The sequence below is a fragment of the Schistocerca gregaria genome, chromosome X, assembly GCF_023897955.1.
Source record: "Schistocerca gregaria isolate iqSchGreg1 chromosome X, iqSchGreg1.2, whole genome shotgun sequence".
Lineage (NCBI taxonomy): Eukaryota > Metazoa > Arthropoda > Insecta > Orthoptera > Acrididae > Schistocerca > Schistocerca gregaria.
In genome coordinates this window covers 651,953,093-651,970,426 of record NC_064931.1, presented here as the reverse complement: position 1 = coordinate 651,970,426, position 17,334 = coordinate 651,953,093, and the positions used below count along the sequence as shown (strand labels likewise).

The 17,334-nt window shown below is 36.1% G+C and overlaps 1 protein-coding gene across 1 annotated transcript in view; it reads left to right on the top strand.

Moving 5' to 3' along the window:
* The window catches only part of LOC126298255 (transmembrane protein 267), a 33,912-nt gene extending 17,103 nt beyond the window's left edge, over positions 1 to 16,809 (top strand). The window contains exon 3 of the mRNA XM_049989558.1: positions 14,530 to 16,809. Within this exon, the coding sequence (XP_049845515.1) occupies positions 14,530 to 14,847 (318 nt within the window). The 3' untranslated portion in view covers positions 14,848 to 16,809. The remainder of the gene's footprint in view (positions 1 to 14,529) is intronic.
* Positions 16,810 to 17,334: the final 525 nt, after the last annotated feature.

The following is a 17,334-nucleotide window of genomic DNA, read 5'->3' as shown; positions in this document are numbered from 1 at the left end:
GAAACACGAACATCTGCTAGCATGAGTTTCATAGAAGTAGATACCTTAGGGGTTGCGAAGCAACTCAAATCGCTTGATACGGGCAAGTCTTCAGGTCCAGATTGTATACCGATTAGGTTCCTTTCAGATTACGCTGATACTATAGCTCCCTACTTAGCACTCATATACAACCGCTCGCTCACCGATAGATCTGTACCTACAGATTGGAAAATTGCGCAGGTCGCACCAGTGTTCAAGAAGGGTAGTAGGAGTAATCCATTTAACTACAGACCTATATCATTGACGTCGGTTTGCAGTAGGGTTTTGGAGCATATACTGTATTCAAACATTATGAATCACCTCGAAGGGAACGATCTATTGACATGTAATCAGCATGGCTTCAGAAAACATCGCTCTTGTGCAACACAGCTAGCTCTTTATTCGCACGAAGTAATGGCCGCTATCGACAGGGGATCTCAAGTTGATTCCGTATTTCTAGATTTCCGGAAAGCTTTTGACACCGTTCCTCACAAGCGACTTCTAATCAAGCTGCGGAGCTATGGAGTATCGTCTCAGTTGTGCGACTGGATTCGTGATTTCCTGTCAGGAAGGTCGCAGTTCGTAGTAATAGACGGCAAATCATCGAGTAAAACGGAAGTGATATCAGGTGTTCCCCAGGGAAGCGTCCTGGGACCTCTACTGTTCCTGATCTATATAAATGACCTGGGTGACAATCTGAGCAGTTCTCTTAGACTGTTCGCAGATGATGCTGTAATTTACCGTCTAGTAAGGTCATCCGAAGACCAGTATCAGCTGCAAAGCGATTTAGAAAAGATTGCTGTATGGTGTGTCAGGTGGCAGTTGACGCTAAATAACGAAAAGTGTGAGATGATCCACATGAGTTCCAAAAGAAATCCGTTGGAATTCGATTACTCGATAAATAGTACAATTCTCAAGGCTGTCAATTCAACTAAGTACCTGGGTGCTAAAATTACGAACAACTTCAGTTGGAAGGACCACATAGATAATATTGTCGGGAAGGCGAGCCAAAGGTTGCGTTTCATTGGCAGGACACTTAGAAGATGCAACAAGTCCACTAAAGAGACAGCTTACACTACACTCGTTCGTCCTCTGTTAGAATATTGCTGCGCGGTGTGGGATCCTTACCAGCTGGGATTGACGGAGGACATCGAAAGGGTGCAAAAAAGGGCAGTTCGTTTTGTATTATCACGTAATAGGGGAGAGAGTGTGGCAGATATGATACACGAGTTGGGATGGAAGTCATTACAGCATAGACGTTTTTCGTCGCGGCGAGACCTTTTTACGAAATTTCAGTCACCAACTTTCTCTTCCGAATGCGAAAATATTTTGTTGAGACCAACCTACATAGGTAGGAATGATCATCAAAATAAAATAAGAGAAATCAGAGCTCGAACAGAAAGGTTTAGGTGTTCGTTTTTCCCGCTCGCTGTTCGGGAGTGGAATAGTAGAGAGATAGTATGATTGTGGTTCGATGAACCCTCTGCCAAGCACTTACATGAGAATTGCAGAGTAGTCATGTAGATGTAGATGTGTCATTCCCGAAACAGACATTGTTGTACTAGAGGATTTCTCCGAAAACTTTTCGATAAAACATCAATCAGATCATGCAGGCTCACTGGTGTTCACCCAGTGTGTCTATTTTTACAGCCATTGTGTATTACAAGTGTCCTGAACTGAAGCACATAAACTACTGTGTTGTATCTGATTCTTTAGAACATAGTAAGGACAGTGTCCATGCTTTCAATCGGGCAGTTTTAGCACATCTGAAAACAAAAGTTGGGTTTCCAATTTCACATGTCCATTACTTTAGTGATGGAGGTGCAAGTCAGTTCAAAAGCCGGTTCTCTGTTTGTGATCTTCTTTTTCATGAAAAAGATTTTGGTGTAACAGCTGATTGAAGATACTTCGAAATGGCTCATGGAAAGGATCCACATGATGACATCGGTGGGGAACTGGAGAAAGTCATTTTTCATTCTATACTCTGGGAAAAAATAGTAGTGAATAATGCAGAAGAATTTGCAACAGCTGCAAAAGATCTTGCCAAAAGTATTATTGTGGTTTATGTTCCAGAGTCAAGAATTGAATCAGTAAAGAAAATGTTGGAAAGCCGATGGAATAACCGTTTGCCTATAAGTGGCCTTCGAAAATATCATTTTGCACAACCCTCTTCTGATAAAAAACACGTCACACTTTTGGAAAATTCTGTTTTTTCCATGCAGCATAGTAGTGGAAGGACCTACAAACTTATTCAGAGTGCAAATGTTTTCAAGCAGCAGCAGAACCAAGTAGTTCAAAGCAAGTTAACAAATGATTCAACCTTGTCTAATGGTTCATTTTTACTTTCCAAAGTGTTTAGTGATACAGCTGTTGTACACAGGTATGCATGCATTATTCAGAAGTTTTATGCTGATAAGGACATTTATGAAGTGATGGGAATGAAGTCAACAGACAATACTAAAAACACATTTAAAATTGTCCATAATGATGTCTTTAATGTTTCTCCTGCTGACATTATTTCTGTGTTAAGTGAACCACATATTAATGGTAGTTCTGAAAGACTTACTTTTAAATTTTCAGATCCTGTTGATGTTTATGAAGAATAAATGAAAGGTTTTTTTTCTGGTACTTTCTTAAAAAAAAAAACAAAAAAGAAATATCTCAGCAACATAACTCATGCCTTCTTAAGCAAGTAGTTATGCCTAAGTATATATTTTTTCAATTATTTTGACATTTATAAACCATTTTCCAGTGTTACCTTTTTAAATGTGAAGGGTACTTTCTCAGAACAGTGTTTTAAATTATGTATGTACAAAGTCTATATTTTACTAACAATAATTTCACTTTCCTATGCTACATAATTTTAATTTCAATGATAAATTAATATGTAACATGTATGATAGCATTTATTGTTATAAAATTCAATAAACAACGATGTATTTTGTGTTAAAAGTCAAATTTGTATAGCTGGGAAAAAATGTCCTTCCGTAACATCCTTCCGTAACACTGCAGCTATTCACTTTCTTGGATGCAGCATTTAATCTAAGAGCTAAAAAATCTATTATGCCCTTATTTGTGTACTAAACAGGTGCAGTTAACCAATTAAAAATTTTGCTTAGTGAAACATAAACATCAGAGCAGGAATTAATCTTTATATTCCAGTATAAAAAAATGTGCTTTTTCTTGTCCTTCCTTAATGCTCAGTAAAATAATTAATATTGAAATTATGGAAACATAATATCACTATTTAAATGCATAAAGAAATTCCTGTTGCTTGTAACAGTTTGCAGAATATATGTTGTGCCCTAGTTTTCCATTTGTAATTAAAGTTTTTTACCTAGATTTCACAGAAAAAGTGTCCTTCCGTAACAAACAAACAAACAAAAAATATAGCATGGCCTGAACCTCATGAAGGCACCTGTAGATTTCATTAAATTTTATTCAGTGTTATCTTGCCTTACTATAACCAATTGTTGTCTTGTAAGGTAAGGTTACCTAAATATGATACAAAATCATAAAATTTATTGTATTGTTTACAGAAAAAGTACAGGTACTTGTTAGGATAAAATTGTACATGTAACGGGTAAAAACTACTTCAAAATGACACTGTGTTTAAATCTTTATTACAAATGCAGACCAGAAAAAAATTAGAAAGCTATCATTTTTTGACTGAAAATTTTAAATATGACACAGCTGGTCTGAAATATGACATACACTGATATTCTTATGTACAATGAAGACAAGAGGTTGAGGTCATAAAAATGAGATAGAGAAACCAGTAAATTATATAGGCCTACATATAATGGGTATTTTTCTGTATTTTTATAATTATAGCATAAAACAAATGTAATAGTGAACTACAAAAATTACTTCATTGGTTTTTTCTATTTGTAATAATATATTTCATGAACATCAACAGGACCATTAAACACAAAGCAGATTCCTCATTTGAAACTTCCCACCTCCTGTAGTAACATGAGGAACTGGCGTTCTTCCCAATCACAATACTTTCATTCTGTGTCATTTTGTAGTACTTTTTGTTTGGTTGAAACATACCTGTAGCTGAATGAGTATCTCTTTTCTCCTTGAAATTTAGCCAAGATATAATCTTCTCCATCTATAGGTGTTGCATTAGCCATTATAGTAGGATCTGGCATGGATCCTTCAAAGAGCCTGACACATCTAGGCTCTCATCACTCTTCAGAGATATATTTGAATCCGAATCAGTTTACTCAGTTTCCTTTTCTCTTCTGTGTACTTGCCACAGCTTTGTTCACGGGCATAGCTTTCTGGTTCTTTTGCTATTGGCGTACTCCTGTTTTGTTTGGAGGCTTGTCCTTTTTTTTGGTAGTGAGTTACTGTGCTCTTCTGGGGTTTATTACCTGTGATAATAAGTCCAACCAACCACACTTGGACATAAGTTTGCCACCTTTTTAAAAAAATCCTTTGAAGCAACAAATTCTCAAAACTTGCGGAAGATTCACTACTGCAAACAGAGGTGGGTGTAGAGGAATTTTCGATACAAGCATCAGCTTTGACCAGTGACGTAGGAAATATGTGGCAAATGCCACAAACAGTAAGGGAAATATAACATAATGTTATCGGTATTTTTTAAAAAAACAAACATGCTAAGCTACATTCAGTCTGTCACCACAACCAGCTTTATTTATTTTCATTTTTGTTGGCTTTGCCAGCTCTCAACCAAACTGTCACTTTCCAACTTACCCCATACCTCAAGCTAAGCTCCATATGAATGTATCACCACAACCTGTTTTGTACTTTCATATTCCTTAACTTTGCCAACTAACAAGAAAGCTGTGAATATGTGCAGCAAAAGGTAGCATGACAGCAGCAATTAATGTTACGTCACTGGCCAAAGCTGACAACTGATACTGAACATTCATCTTGACTCAATAGAGGTTACACTTCTTCCAGAACCATTAGCTTTAACATCACCTTCAGTGTATGGGCTTTCTTTTTTCTTACATCAAGAGGCCAAGCACTCCGTTTGTAACCCTGCATGTTCCAGTTGAATATAGCATGATATTTGCATAAAATAAATTTAAGTTCACTAGGAAGTTTTATCAGAACATTTCCTTCTAGATTATATATGGCAGAATGTAACAAATAATACCTATAAAAGAGATTCAGGAGAACAACGCTTGAAAATCTTTTTTCTCCAACAAATACTTGATTAACACCATGTGTACCAGATTCTAGTGGTGGGTACACAACTAACAGCATGAAAACCTAGCACAGTGTTTATTCTCTGGTGCACTATGTCAACAAGAGTAAGAAATACAGTACAACTACTGCTGCATTATTGTCAACAGTAGTAGGAAATACACATTTTAGTTTGCAGAAGTGCATGATTAATAAAAAAAATAGTTTACCACTTTTGGGAATCGATTGCATCACATTTCAGGACAGTGCATATCATGTTTAATAATTCTGTTAACTGCTTAACCCCTAGCCGTCCACATCTTTCAGAATTGGATATTTTACTTTATTTTCAGTTTATTAGCTTCTTATACATTGAAATAATGCAAAATACATCTAAATAATGCAAACAAGCTATTACTTGATCTTTCTTTCTCATAGTGTGTCTGTAACATAATGTGTCCATGTGAACACACTAGGTGTGTAATGCGTGTTTGAAATTTGTCCATGGCATTGAAATTAAGTTACAGATATTTTTTATTAAGTACATTTTATTACAGCTAAGGCAAAATTTGGACTTTTGTGGTATACTTCAACACATTCTGCACTCAATTCTACATCACATTTCCTATATTTTTGTGAACTGAACTGAACTTTGCAGTACAAATGTACACATCTTCTCTTTTTCTCAATCTTCTTGATATACCATCATATCTTCTATCACTTGGAGCATGCAAATTATATCTGCATGTGGAACTGATAGAGGAGGGCCTGCCTGCTCCCTTTACAGGATTCACAAATTCTCTCCTGAATTCAAGCTGCATAATTGTAGCCCCTGTTCCTTTTTTCAGCTGCCTCAAATTGTGTATGGGTATGTCAGTGAGCCAAGAAAGTAACGTCCAGTACAATTTCTTTTTAAAAATATTTGTTCTGTAAATGACAATATTTTGATCCACCCTATTCACTCCTCCTATGTGTTTATTATAAGTTGCAATAAGCTGCAGACATTGTACTTGAATTGCCTACTTTACCTTTGCAGAATATCTTCTTGTGGATGATATGGTTTCAGCTCCTTCACAGGTAGAAGCCGCAGCAACCACTGAATTGTCCATCCATCTTTTGACAATAACACCACTATCCTTGAAAAGTGAAGATTCAAAATATTCCCTTTCTAACTAGTACTTGCTTTGAAGAAATGGGCCAAGGTTTGGGAACTCTGTTTTCTCTAATATGCCTGTTCTTCCAAAACATTTTCTTCTCAGGAATGATGGAACAGCAAATCATGTAAATAAGAAATTAAATGAAAGTAGCTTATAGGTTGCTAAAAAAGAAATTAAATGGAAGTTTTCAGTCTTAAATCATCTGCCATCTGAATGAGTGGGGCAGCAGCATTACCAAACTCTTTTTATATGCTGTATTTGCACGTAGCAATTTTCCTTGACAAAAGGAAGAATTTACAAGATATACAGAGGTGGTGTGTAAACAAATCGTGTGGGTTTCCCACTGATAAACTGCCTGCAAGAGTGTCTCCCAAAATATTTTATCATTGATTCATCATAAGACATGTCACTGAGGAACTAGGAACAAAAAGTGTATTAAATTTGCCTCTTACTCTTCCAGTAAAGGGTCTAATTTTCCACATCTTGTCTTTTTCATCAAACTTGTTATTGTTGTTACAGTGCAGACACCTAAGAATTTGTTTAAAATGATTTCTTCTCATGGCAATGCATACAAATTTGTTTCTTGTGCCTAGATTGGAATCCCAGTATAACCTGTTACTGACGAGAATGCTTAGGAAACATCTCATTTCTTCTCATCTTATGTTAGGATTTGAAAAGTTTGTAAAAAGTGTGTAGTTGTTTGACTCATCAAATAGGAATTGTATCACATCCAGAAATAACTCTAAAATTTCCACAGCAGACTTGTCAACATTTATGTGAATGCTTGAATCAGTAAAAGATTTCAGATTTAACATTAGTGCCCCATTAACCCAGGTTTTTGCTTAATTCTGTGTCTGTAATGTGTAATTCTCAAATCAGTTTCTATTTGCGTATCTGTTGATTTTATTCCTGCTTTGTCCCACAGATATTGAGTGTTGAGATTATCTTTTATTCCCCTTCCTCACCAACACCTAAATCCTCATCCATGAAAACTGCTGGATCAGGGAAGTATGATGTAAATTCCATCACCCTGAGGAAGGTTCGTTTCCTCAGATGGGATGTCTAACACATTCTGCAGTCAAACCCTGCTGGAAAGATTGTGCCAGGCCTCTGCTATGAAATAAAAGAGATAACGAAATTGAATCATTTTTGACCCTGCAACAGCCCAGTGTATCCATATCGACACATTTGAAATACTCACATCATAAACAGAAAGTGCATCGATGGATAACAACTTCTCTAAAATAAAAATCTCAATTAACATATTCAGATTTAGAGCAAAAGTTTTCATTCGGAAAAATGAAGTTCTTCATAAAAAAAAAAAAAATACTTACTACAGTATGCTCCATTGCTATTATGAAAGCACTACCTACAGAACAGACTGTCACAGTTACAATGTACATGGTACCAGTGAAGTGTTAAAACAAGGAATGTAAAATTCAGACCCTCTGGGTCATTCCATGCCAAGTGGTCTAGAAGCTCCCACATGACCCTCATGGATTTTGATGAAATTTTGTATGAACATTAGCACATGTTCTCAATGAACACTGGTAAAGCTTCAGTTTCAGAAATTCAATACTTTCAGAGATACAGTCACTTGTTTAAGACCATAGCTTTCTATAGTGCGTCCTTGAATTTTCAGCAACTTTGAGATGAGATATCTCTGTAAGTATTTGCATGAAAGAAGCAAAACTTGGCCATCGTACACAACTTTTAGAGCTCTTTAAAGTAAAATATCAAGAAAAGGATTTCTGAGCAATTTTCGTATACATAATTTGAAGCAAAGTTGGGCGAAAAAATAGCTGTTTAAAAAAAAATGCTAACTTTAGTTTTTTATATCTCCAAAAGTAATTGTGGGATGTACATGAAACTTTGCTCACCATAACTCACCAACACAAGGTCTTGGAATAAAAAATTTCATTCTCCTATTGCTTTCCATTATTTCACAAATCTAGGGTGAAGTTGACGATTTTTCAAAAAGTGCTAAAAATGGGTATTTTTAGTCAATTTTTTCAAAAAATGTGTTTTCTCCACACACTTCTAAACTATGGTCATTAGAAAGAGCATTTTCTAAACTATCTACAAAAGTTGTTTTGGTTTTGCAATGCAAGCATATAAGGCCCTAAAAAGTAGCATCATCAAAGAGGCGCACTGGAAGTTTGAACAAATTTTTCTGGCACTCAAATTATGCCTGAAATCTTTTATTTTGGTTTATACATGTTTATTACTGTCTGGGATAAGTGAAATAAGAAGTCCTGATGAATAGGACCTAGCTTAAGTCAGAATAGTAAAAGAATAAAATAGAAACAATGTTATTCTTAATTGTCACCTCCCCCCCCCCTCCCAGTCAGTCTCTCTCTCTCTCTCTCTCTCTCTCTCTCTCTCTCTCTCTCTCTCACACACACACACACACACACACACACACACACACACACACACACACACACACAAATTATTGTTAAGAATGAATGTAAATCGTAAAATTTATTTGCATAATCGTCTAATTATTAGTTGCCTGTTTAATGAACAACACCAGCTTACTGATGGAAAAGAAGTGTATAAATGAGTTGCTATGGTCCATGGTGACTTAACCACTGCTCGTTTCATTTCACCTGAGAAAACCAGCATTCCCATTGCCATAGGGGCCACACCCGATAGCTTAGCAACAACAGCCATGGGTGGGTTTCTTGTTTCTTTACACAGGTTCCCAAGCATGATAGTAAAATTATTTAAGTGCCCTGTGTAAAATTAGAAGGCACTCTTGGGTTCCTTAGATTGCTTCCTCGAACCTATTTGAATTTTTGATATGCTACATTAGTTTTCTGATGGATATCAAGAGGAATGGTGTATTGCCGGCCAGACGAATTTACTGATGGAGCTGGAATAACTACAATAATGTGGTGTTCTGGAACCCAGCACTTGTCACTTCTTGGTGCCCAATAAAATGAATTTGCTGGGCCATGTGGGAGCATAAAGTTTATTAATGTATCCCTTTGCTGTGTGGAGGTCTCACAGATATTCCCAATCCACCACACGTTTTCATAGATGCATGCAAAATATTGTCCTGGTTGGAGAGCAGACATTAATATGCCTCCTTCATTACTGTGACCCATTTTAGCTAGAAAAGATGAACAATCATTTGAAACTCATCTGACCTGAATTGTTGTTTCATGACTAGGTAAAAAGTGATGATTTTCTCTAGTGCCTGCTACAGTTTGTCCAAGTTTAAACCTCTCTTCTTGTGACACAATATTTTTTTCAATTTTATCTTTACTGACGAAAACAAATTTAATTCCATTGATGTTTTCAGAGCAGAAGTGAAACAGATCTAGGGGAGTAAGAATTTGTCCATTAAGTGTACGTTGCAAGCTTGCTCTTGCTGCTAACCACTTTGTTGTACCTCCAATCCCATCACAAGGTGATTTCCCGTGACTATCAGCAAAAAAATTCCATTCGGCTGTCATTCCAAAATCACTCGTATGATAGCACAAATTTAGGAAATTCTTGAAATTTTTATATTGAGCACTGAAGCCATCACTGAAATAATGAATGTGGGATATCTGTGCAAACCGTGCTTTTATATATTTGATGAGCTCCTTGATAAAAACGTGAACTGTAATAGTGTCATGCCGCAAACAATCACTGATAATGCAAAAACTTAAAGATTCTACTTTCTCATTTTGATGAAAGTAGATAGCAAATGGATGAATTGTTGCTTGACTGTTGTCCCAGTGGAAGCCTTGCACAGCATCCTGAATGATAAAAGTATAATTTTCTGCAAAATCCATTAGGACAACAATCTCTTCGTCTTTCAGATGACATTTAAGGCCTTTAAGATGCAAACTTTGATGCTTGTCAATGTAATGATAGCATGACAGACTCCATATTTTGTTTTTTACATCTTCAATAAATTCATCCACTACCATTTGCTTCGTGTCCAGTATGGCCCGATTGGTATGTATCCATTGCTTGAACACAATAACTTCCTGTGGCTCATGATCTAGGAAGTAACTGACAATGCAGATGCTATAGCTTCGGGCCCAGGACACCTTTCACAGTGATGTAGCATGCACTGTTTAGAGTTCAAACTTGCTAAGAATCTCCTTATAATTTTCACGTATACCAGCTCCGCTAAGCATAAGCTTAACATTTTGGTGAATTGCACAGATGTAAACTGCATGCATTCCAGCTCATCCTACTATTACACACCATACGGGTCTAAGTTCACAAAACTTTGAGAACCCTATTTCTGGACAATTTATATTCTTATAGATAACGTACATTTCCCGTAAATTACAAAGTAACAATCTTTTCTGCATGTATGTCTTTCTATCTAAAATTCTAACTGAAATACTATCTTTTTTTCCAGGGTACACCCTACTATTCTCATCATCTTCAAAAAAATTTTGCTCTCTACTAGCAACTTCTGCTGGTAATTTCCTGCTTTGCCTATTTTTGGGAAGTGCCAGAATGCCCTTCTCTGCCTTAAGCTTCCGAGCATTCTTCACCATTCTTTTGGACATGCCGAACTGAGCTGCTGTTTGTCTGACTGTCCAACCAGGTGCCAAGGTTAAAATTTGCATCTGTTCTTTATGAATTGCATTTTGCAGCTTGGCTTTCAGTTCAGTCAGCAAATGTGCATAGTCGGCACAGTTTCCACATTCTTTAATTTCACTAGCATCTTCAATTTGTCAGTTTACTCCTGTTGTATTTACAATTCTGTTTTTAATCACATTTTGAGCCTTTTGAATTTTCTTCTTCACATATTGGGGCTTATCTCTGTAGCTTACTGTTCTCTTCCAGAGTGAAATACCGATAGACAATAAGCTACTATTTAATTATTCTTTTGGTGTAAAGTCCTCATCAGAATGTGATGATGAGGCTGATAAAGCTTTGTCCAAGTGTTTATTTAAGGTAGTCCTGCAAGCCGGACAAATTTTCTGACCTGGCTTTATGTTATTAACAAGGTGCTTCTTCAACATATCAGAAGCCTTATTAGCTGTTTCAGTATCAAGAGTGCGAACTCCTGCCTTAACACTATGATTCACCTTCCCAAAGGGATTGAAGCATTTTTTTTAACCTCTCATATTGTGTCAATAACAGGGCTTCATGGTGTAGGCAAACTTGAGAGGTATTGTTCAAGTTTGCTTCAGAACACCAGACCAACAACTCTTTTTCCTCATCACTAAAATCCGAAAACCATTTTAAAGCAGGTGTTTTGACAAAGAAAGTGACATGACACTTTGTTCCACTATCTCCTTGCCCAATTGAGCAGGAAGGTATGCTGTTCCCTTCTGCATCCATCACTAATCAGTAACTAAATAATGTATTTGGCCTCTAAATGAAAATTATAACCTGCTTAAATTTCAGATAAATTGCTACTGAATAAAATTATACATGATGTATAATACCAATGAAAAAAATCTAATAAGAGATATATTCTATAAAAGACACAATCAAAACATATTTTTGTAAATAAAATTACAAACTTTGATGGTCTTAAGAATCACTTAACAAGCCACACTCAGTCAAGAGAACCCACTCACTATGCTGTAAACACACCACTGAAATACTGATTGTTCAAACAAGGATCACAATAATGAAACAATCTGATTTTTAAAGTAATTGTCGTCGTCATATTTTCTGTAAACAGTGATCTTGTGAATTTTCTCTGTGAAACTAGTGGTTACGTACTTACCAAGGTAGTAGGACACATTTAAGTGTGGTTAAATACAAAATTAAAACTCTTAGATGTTTAACGAACCAATTTCACATGTTTCCCTAATAACTTTAAGACAAAAATTCACAGGTTACAACACCTAGGTATTACAATCTCTGCAATATTGATTGGAAAATTTACATCACTTGATGCATGATTCAAGCAAAACAATTCTTTTTTGGAAAAATGTTTTATACAATTGAATCCAAAAATTAGGTCTTCATTTTCCACTTGTAAATATTTACAATTTTGAGAATTACAAAAAATATGAAGCTATTATTCATTGAATTCTTTATGATCTCTTCTTTTTTTTTTTTACACAAATGAGAAGAGTTGTATGCAGATGAACACTTATGATAAAAGCAGAAGGGCTACTTGTCATAGTTTTCAATTTTTTCTGACAGTCTCATTGCCTATTTACCAGATCTTTTTATTTCAATTATTCACAGCACTAATAAACATTTATTAGGCATAATAAAACGTTTCATGTATAATTTGAGTGCCAGAAAAATGTGTTCAAACTTCCAGTGCGCCTCTTTGATGATGCTACTTTTTAGGGCCTTATGTGTTTGCATAGCAAAACCAAATCAACTTTTGTAAATAGTTTAGAATATGCTCTTTCTAATGACCATAGTTTAAAAGAGTTTGGAGAAAACACTTTTTTGAAAAATTTGACTAAAAATACCCATTTTAGCACTTTTTGAAAAATCTTCAACTTCACCCTAGATTTGTGAAATAATGGTAAGCAATAGGAGAATGAAATTTTTTGTTCTAAGACCTTGTGTTGGTGAGTTATGGTGAGCAAAGTTTCATGTACATCCCACAATTACTTTTGGAGACATAAAAAACTGAAGTTAGCATTTTTTTAAACAGCTATTTTAATGCCCAACTTTGCTTCAAATTATGTATATGAAATTTGCTCAGAAATCCTTTTCTTAATATTTTACTTTAAAGAGCTCTAAAAGTTGTGTACGATGGCCAAGTTTTGTTTCTTTCATGCAAATACTTACAGAGATATCTCATCTCAAAGTTGCTGAAAATTCAAGGATGCACTATTGGAAGCTATGGTTTCAAACAAGTGACTATATCTCTGTAAGTATTGAATTTCTGAAACTGAAGCTATACCAGTGTTCACTGAGAACATGTGCTAATGTTCATACAAAATTTCATCAAAATGCATGATGGTCATGTGGGAACATTTCTCGATATTAGACCACTTGGCACGGAATGGCCCCTCTCTGGCAAGAATACGTGACTACCACTGCAAAAAAAATATTTTAAACTGACAATGAAGAGAGAAGAGAACTATACAGCAGTTGTGTCCATATGAACATGCTGGGAAGTTAAAGGTTAATAATTATCCCCATATAATAAGTTTGATAATAATGAATAATCCAGCAGACAGAGAGCAATGCTCTGTGTGTGTAATACAGATTTGATTGCTACAAAGTCAGTACCAGTATTGTCATAAATGTTGCAAATGTTCTACAAATGTGTGCACATAAATTTTGAGTCTGAAAGTGTTATTTGTTAAAACCATTTTTTTTTTAAATTGCTTGAAAAGTGAAGTTTGTGAAGGAAAAACAAATTATGGCTAACCATTCCTAAGCAATCAAACAATGGAAAATCTAGGATAGACTGTAACAATATTATGAAAAGGACAGTTGGTACTATCCATATAGTTGAAATGCTGAATTGTGGATAGGCACAACAAAAAGACTGTCACAAAATGAGCTTTTGGCCAACAATGCCTTTGTCAAGATAGACAACAGACACACAAACACACTCACGCAAACACAACTTGCACACACATGACCTGTGTGTGTGTGTGTGTGTGTGTGTGTGTGTGTGTGTGTGTGTGTGTGTGTGTGTGTGTGTGTGTGTCTGTCTGTCTGTCTGTCTGTCTGTTGACTTTTCAACAAAGCCCTTGTTGGCCAAAAGCTCATTTTGTGACAGTCTTTTTGTTGTGGCTACCTGTGGCTCAGCACCTCTACTAATGGTGGGTAGTGGCTATCCTTTCCATAATATTGTTATATTCCTAAACAGTGATAGCATAAATAACAGGAACATTTGTAATAGATATGGTTTTCTTGTGACTGGACTGGTTGTATCATTTTTTAAAGATTTTATCCATTGACTTCACACATTATTGGGCTTGTTAGTGAGAAAAAATTCCCATTGTCACAGTTTTTCAAATGCTTTTGACTTTGGAAACCCTAATTCTTATGATTCCCCCATATTGTGCGACAGATGTATCTTGCACTGATTATCGTCTCACATTCAAAGTCTATTGCCTCAAAATGTGCTACCATGCTCACCACACACAGACTGCTCAGATACTGTGTCAACACTTGCACCACTCGCCACATTTGGCCACTGTTTCTGATAACTTTTACTGCCACAAAAGTAAATTATTAAAATACACATTGATTTAGAAGATGAAATTAATTTAACTCTAAATTTTTGTTTCAGAATGCTTTACAATTGAAGTCTCGTCCATTCCTGCACTGCACATCAATACCATTATTAGTTTTTGGAATAGGAGTAGTTGTTGGTTATGTACTGAAATACTCTATGATGAAAAGATATTCATGGTTACTTATTGCAGCATTACTCAGTCATCACATTAGAGATTCTACTAGACGGGGCTTGTGGCTTTGGCCCTGTGGTACAACTTACCCATTACCATATTATTTATATGTAATTATTACTGTACTGATACCATTCTTAATTGTAGCTGGAATGAAACTGACAGATACCACTTACAATTATGATACAATAAGTGTATAGTACTGGTTATCAAGTTCTAGAAGAGATTTGTTACTCTGTTTTAAAACTTTGATATCAATACTAATGTCCAGAATTGCAAACATCACTGCCAAATTGTCGTCTTCTATCTCTGACTCTGCGTTATTGTTGTAACTTTCATACTTTCTCTGAAATACTGGGATTTAGATAAGAATATGCACTATCATCATTATTGTGTAAAAAAAAGTGAGTAGTGTGTTGAAATATATATTTTGCTTTATAGTTTAGTTTCCTGAACTTTGGAATGAGTAGATCTGAATTCCTAAAATTAGTACTAATACAGTAAAAATAAATTTGAGAACTATTTACTTGTGGGGAAACAGCCCTGGTGGGTGTTGTTGCCTAAACTGTATACATGGAAAGCTTACATATATGTTTGGTCTTCTTTCGTCTGTCCTTTATTAGAAGTGCCCAAAGTATGTAAGTAAATATTTTCTTAGAACTTTACTTTATGCCTAACTTAGATCAGGATAAATGATAGATTCTCTTTTATGATACTCTCAAAGAGGAAAGATGATAGTGCAGTTTGAGAAGTTTGCTTTGCCAAAGGGTATAAAGAAGTATTCACTCTTTCACATTCACTATCCTTGGAACAGTATGACTAGATTCCATCCATGAGTCATTCTGGGTCCCCAAAGTTATCATTAAGCACTAAAGTGCCAGTGCCACTAAATGCTATACCAACTACACGTGTCAATGTGTGTGCTGTGATGACTGCACATGATGCTTCAATGCTCTCTTGTAGAACCTTCACTGTAGTTTGCAGTTGTTAAGAAATTTCAGACATGATCTTCCATTGTTAGAAATGTGGATGTGAGGCCTGTAGTGTGTGGCAGGCAAAAGGCATTTTTTATCTATCCATTGATGTGAGTCAATGTTAGCAGTGTGCATCATTATCATCATCATCTTGTTATAGATAAAATTTCTCGTCTCCTAAAAGTGATGGAATAATGGAGAAAAATCAATATTTGGAGCATATTAAGATACACCTCACCAGTTACAGTACATTTAAACAACTGGTCAATGAAACCATGTGATGATGAACAACATAGTGATCCCCTGTCAGATGCACTTCAATACCCACAAGAATGTGTGTGTCTACAAGATCAGAGATCACATATTTATGATAGTTTACACCTCATCAGACATACCACTTTTATTATTTCTTTAAAACCCTTCATCCTTGTGATTTAGATTTCCACACTAACCACAATACTGAAACATTTAGTCCAGGCTGTGCTTGTTCATAACAGTAAGTAGTTTTGAAATGAGCAATTCATTTTACACCTTTTACAGTTGGTTGTTTCTTCTGATTGCCATACTCCACATTTGTGTGCATGCTGATTCACAGATTTTTCAGTGTTTGTGTAAATTGGTGGAATACAACACTGGTAGCTGAATTTAGTTCTTTTGTTTTCTCCTGTATCTTCACTTATTCACATCAGTAACAGGACTATTAGCTTCAAATTTATTCCAAATGTAGGTAATTATTTGAACAGGTGGATGACGGATGACTAAAAATTTTGGTATTTCAGTTGCATTTATTTATTTTCAGACTCCCAGTAGCACTTCAGCACAGCCTTGTGGTAATCAATTTAAAACCTTATTTAGCCATTCTTGTTCCAATGTCGCCTTCTCACAATGTGAATGTAAGTCGTGACACACACCATTGATTGGAAAAGAACTGAACTATATTTCCATGCAGGAGTCATACTCCATTTGAATCTAATTCAAATAAGCTAATTATTAGAGAATTAGTTCAGGTTCTTTTTCATTAAGAAATACTGTCTGAATCCTCTGCTCTATAATGCAAAGTTAATATACCTAGAAAGAAATTGCTAAGAGGACACTATAACATTCCAACATATTGATTTCCAACATTATCGGATTATGCACAGCACATTCCTAACTACCCCTGATGCTCCTTTGATTGTACAGAAATGATAGTACATTGAACCCAATCTCTCGTCCTTCATTTCCATTTAAAACGGTGAAAAAGTCGAGACCCAGGAAAAGTTACATTCCTACAATGCCGCATAAGGAACCTGTTTGGGCACCAAAGAAGACTGACGTCTAGAGGACCCAGGATAACCAACCAGTAGGTTTCGACTGCGAACGACCGAGACATATGGATATTTGATGACGCCAGCGCCAGAAGACAGCAGACCGATCTTAGCCGACGCCAACTCCGGGACGACGAAGATGAACAAGAAGATGTGGCTGCGGGACGACGTAGGTGACCATCGCCGCAAGCTAGCCGCTGGAGAGGGCGCTCCCCAACACACCGATCAAGGTCTCCATCGCCGATTAAGAGCGCCAGCCGATCACCTAGTCGCCGCAAACTGGAATACTAAACGGTGCGACCTTCCTTGGAGGTGAGACCGCCGAAGAGAAAAATCTTCTGCCATTGATCACTACAAAAATGATAGGAAACTACGTCAATATCCTCATGAATAGCCGACCAGCTCA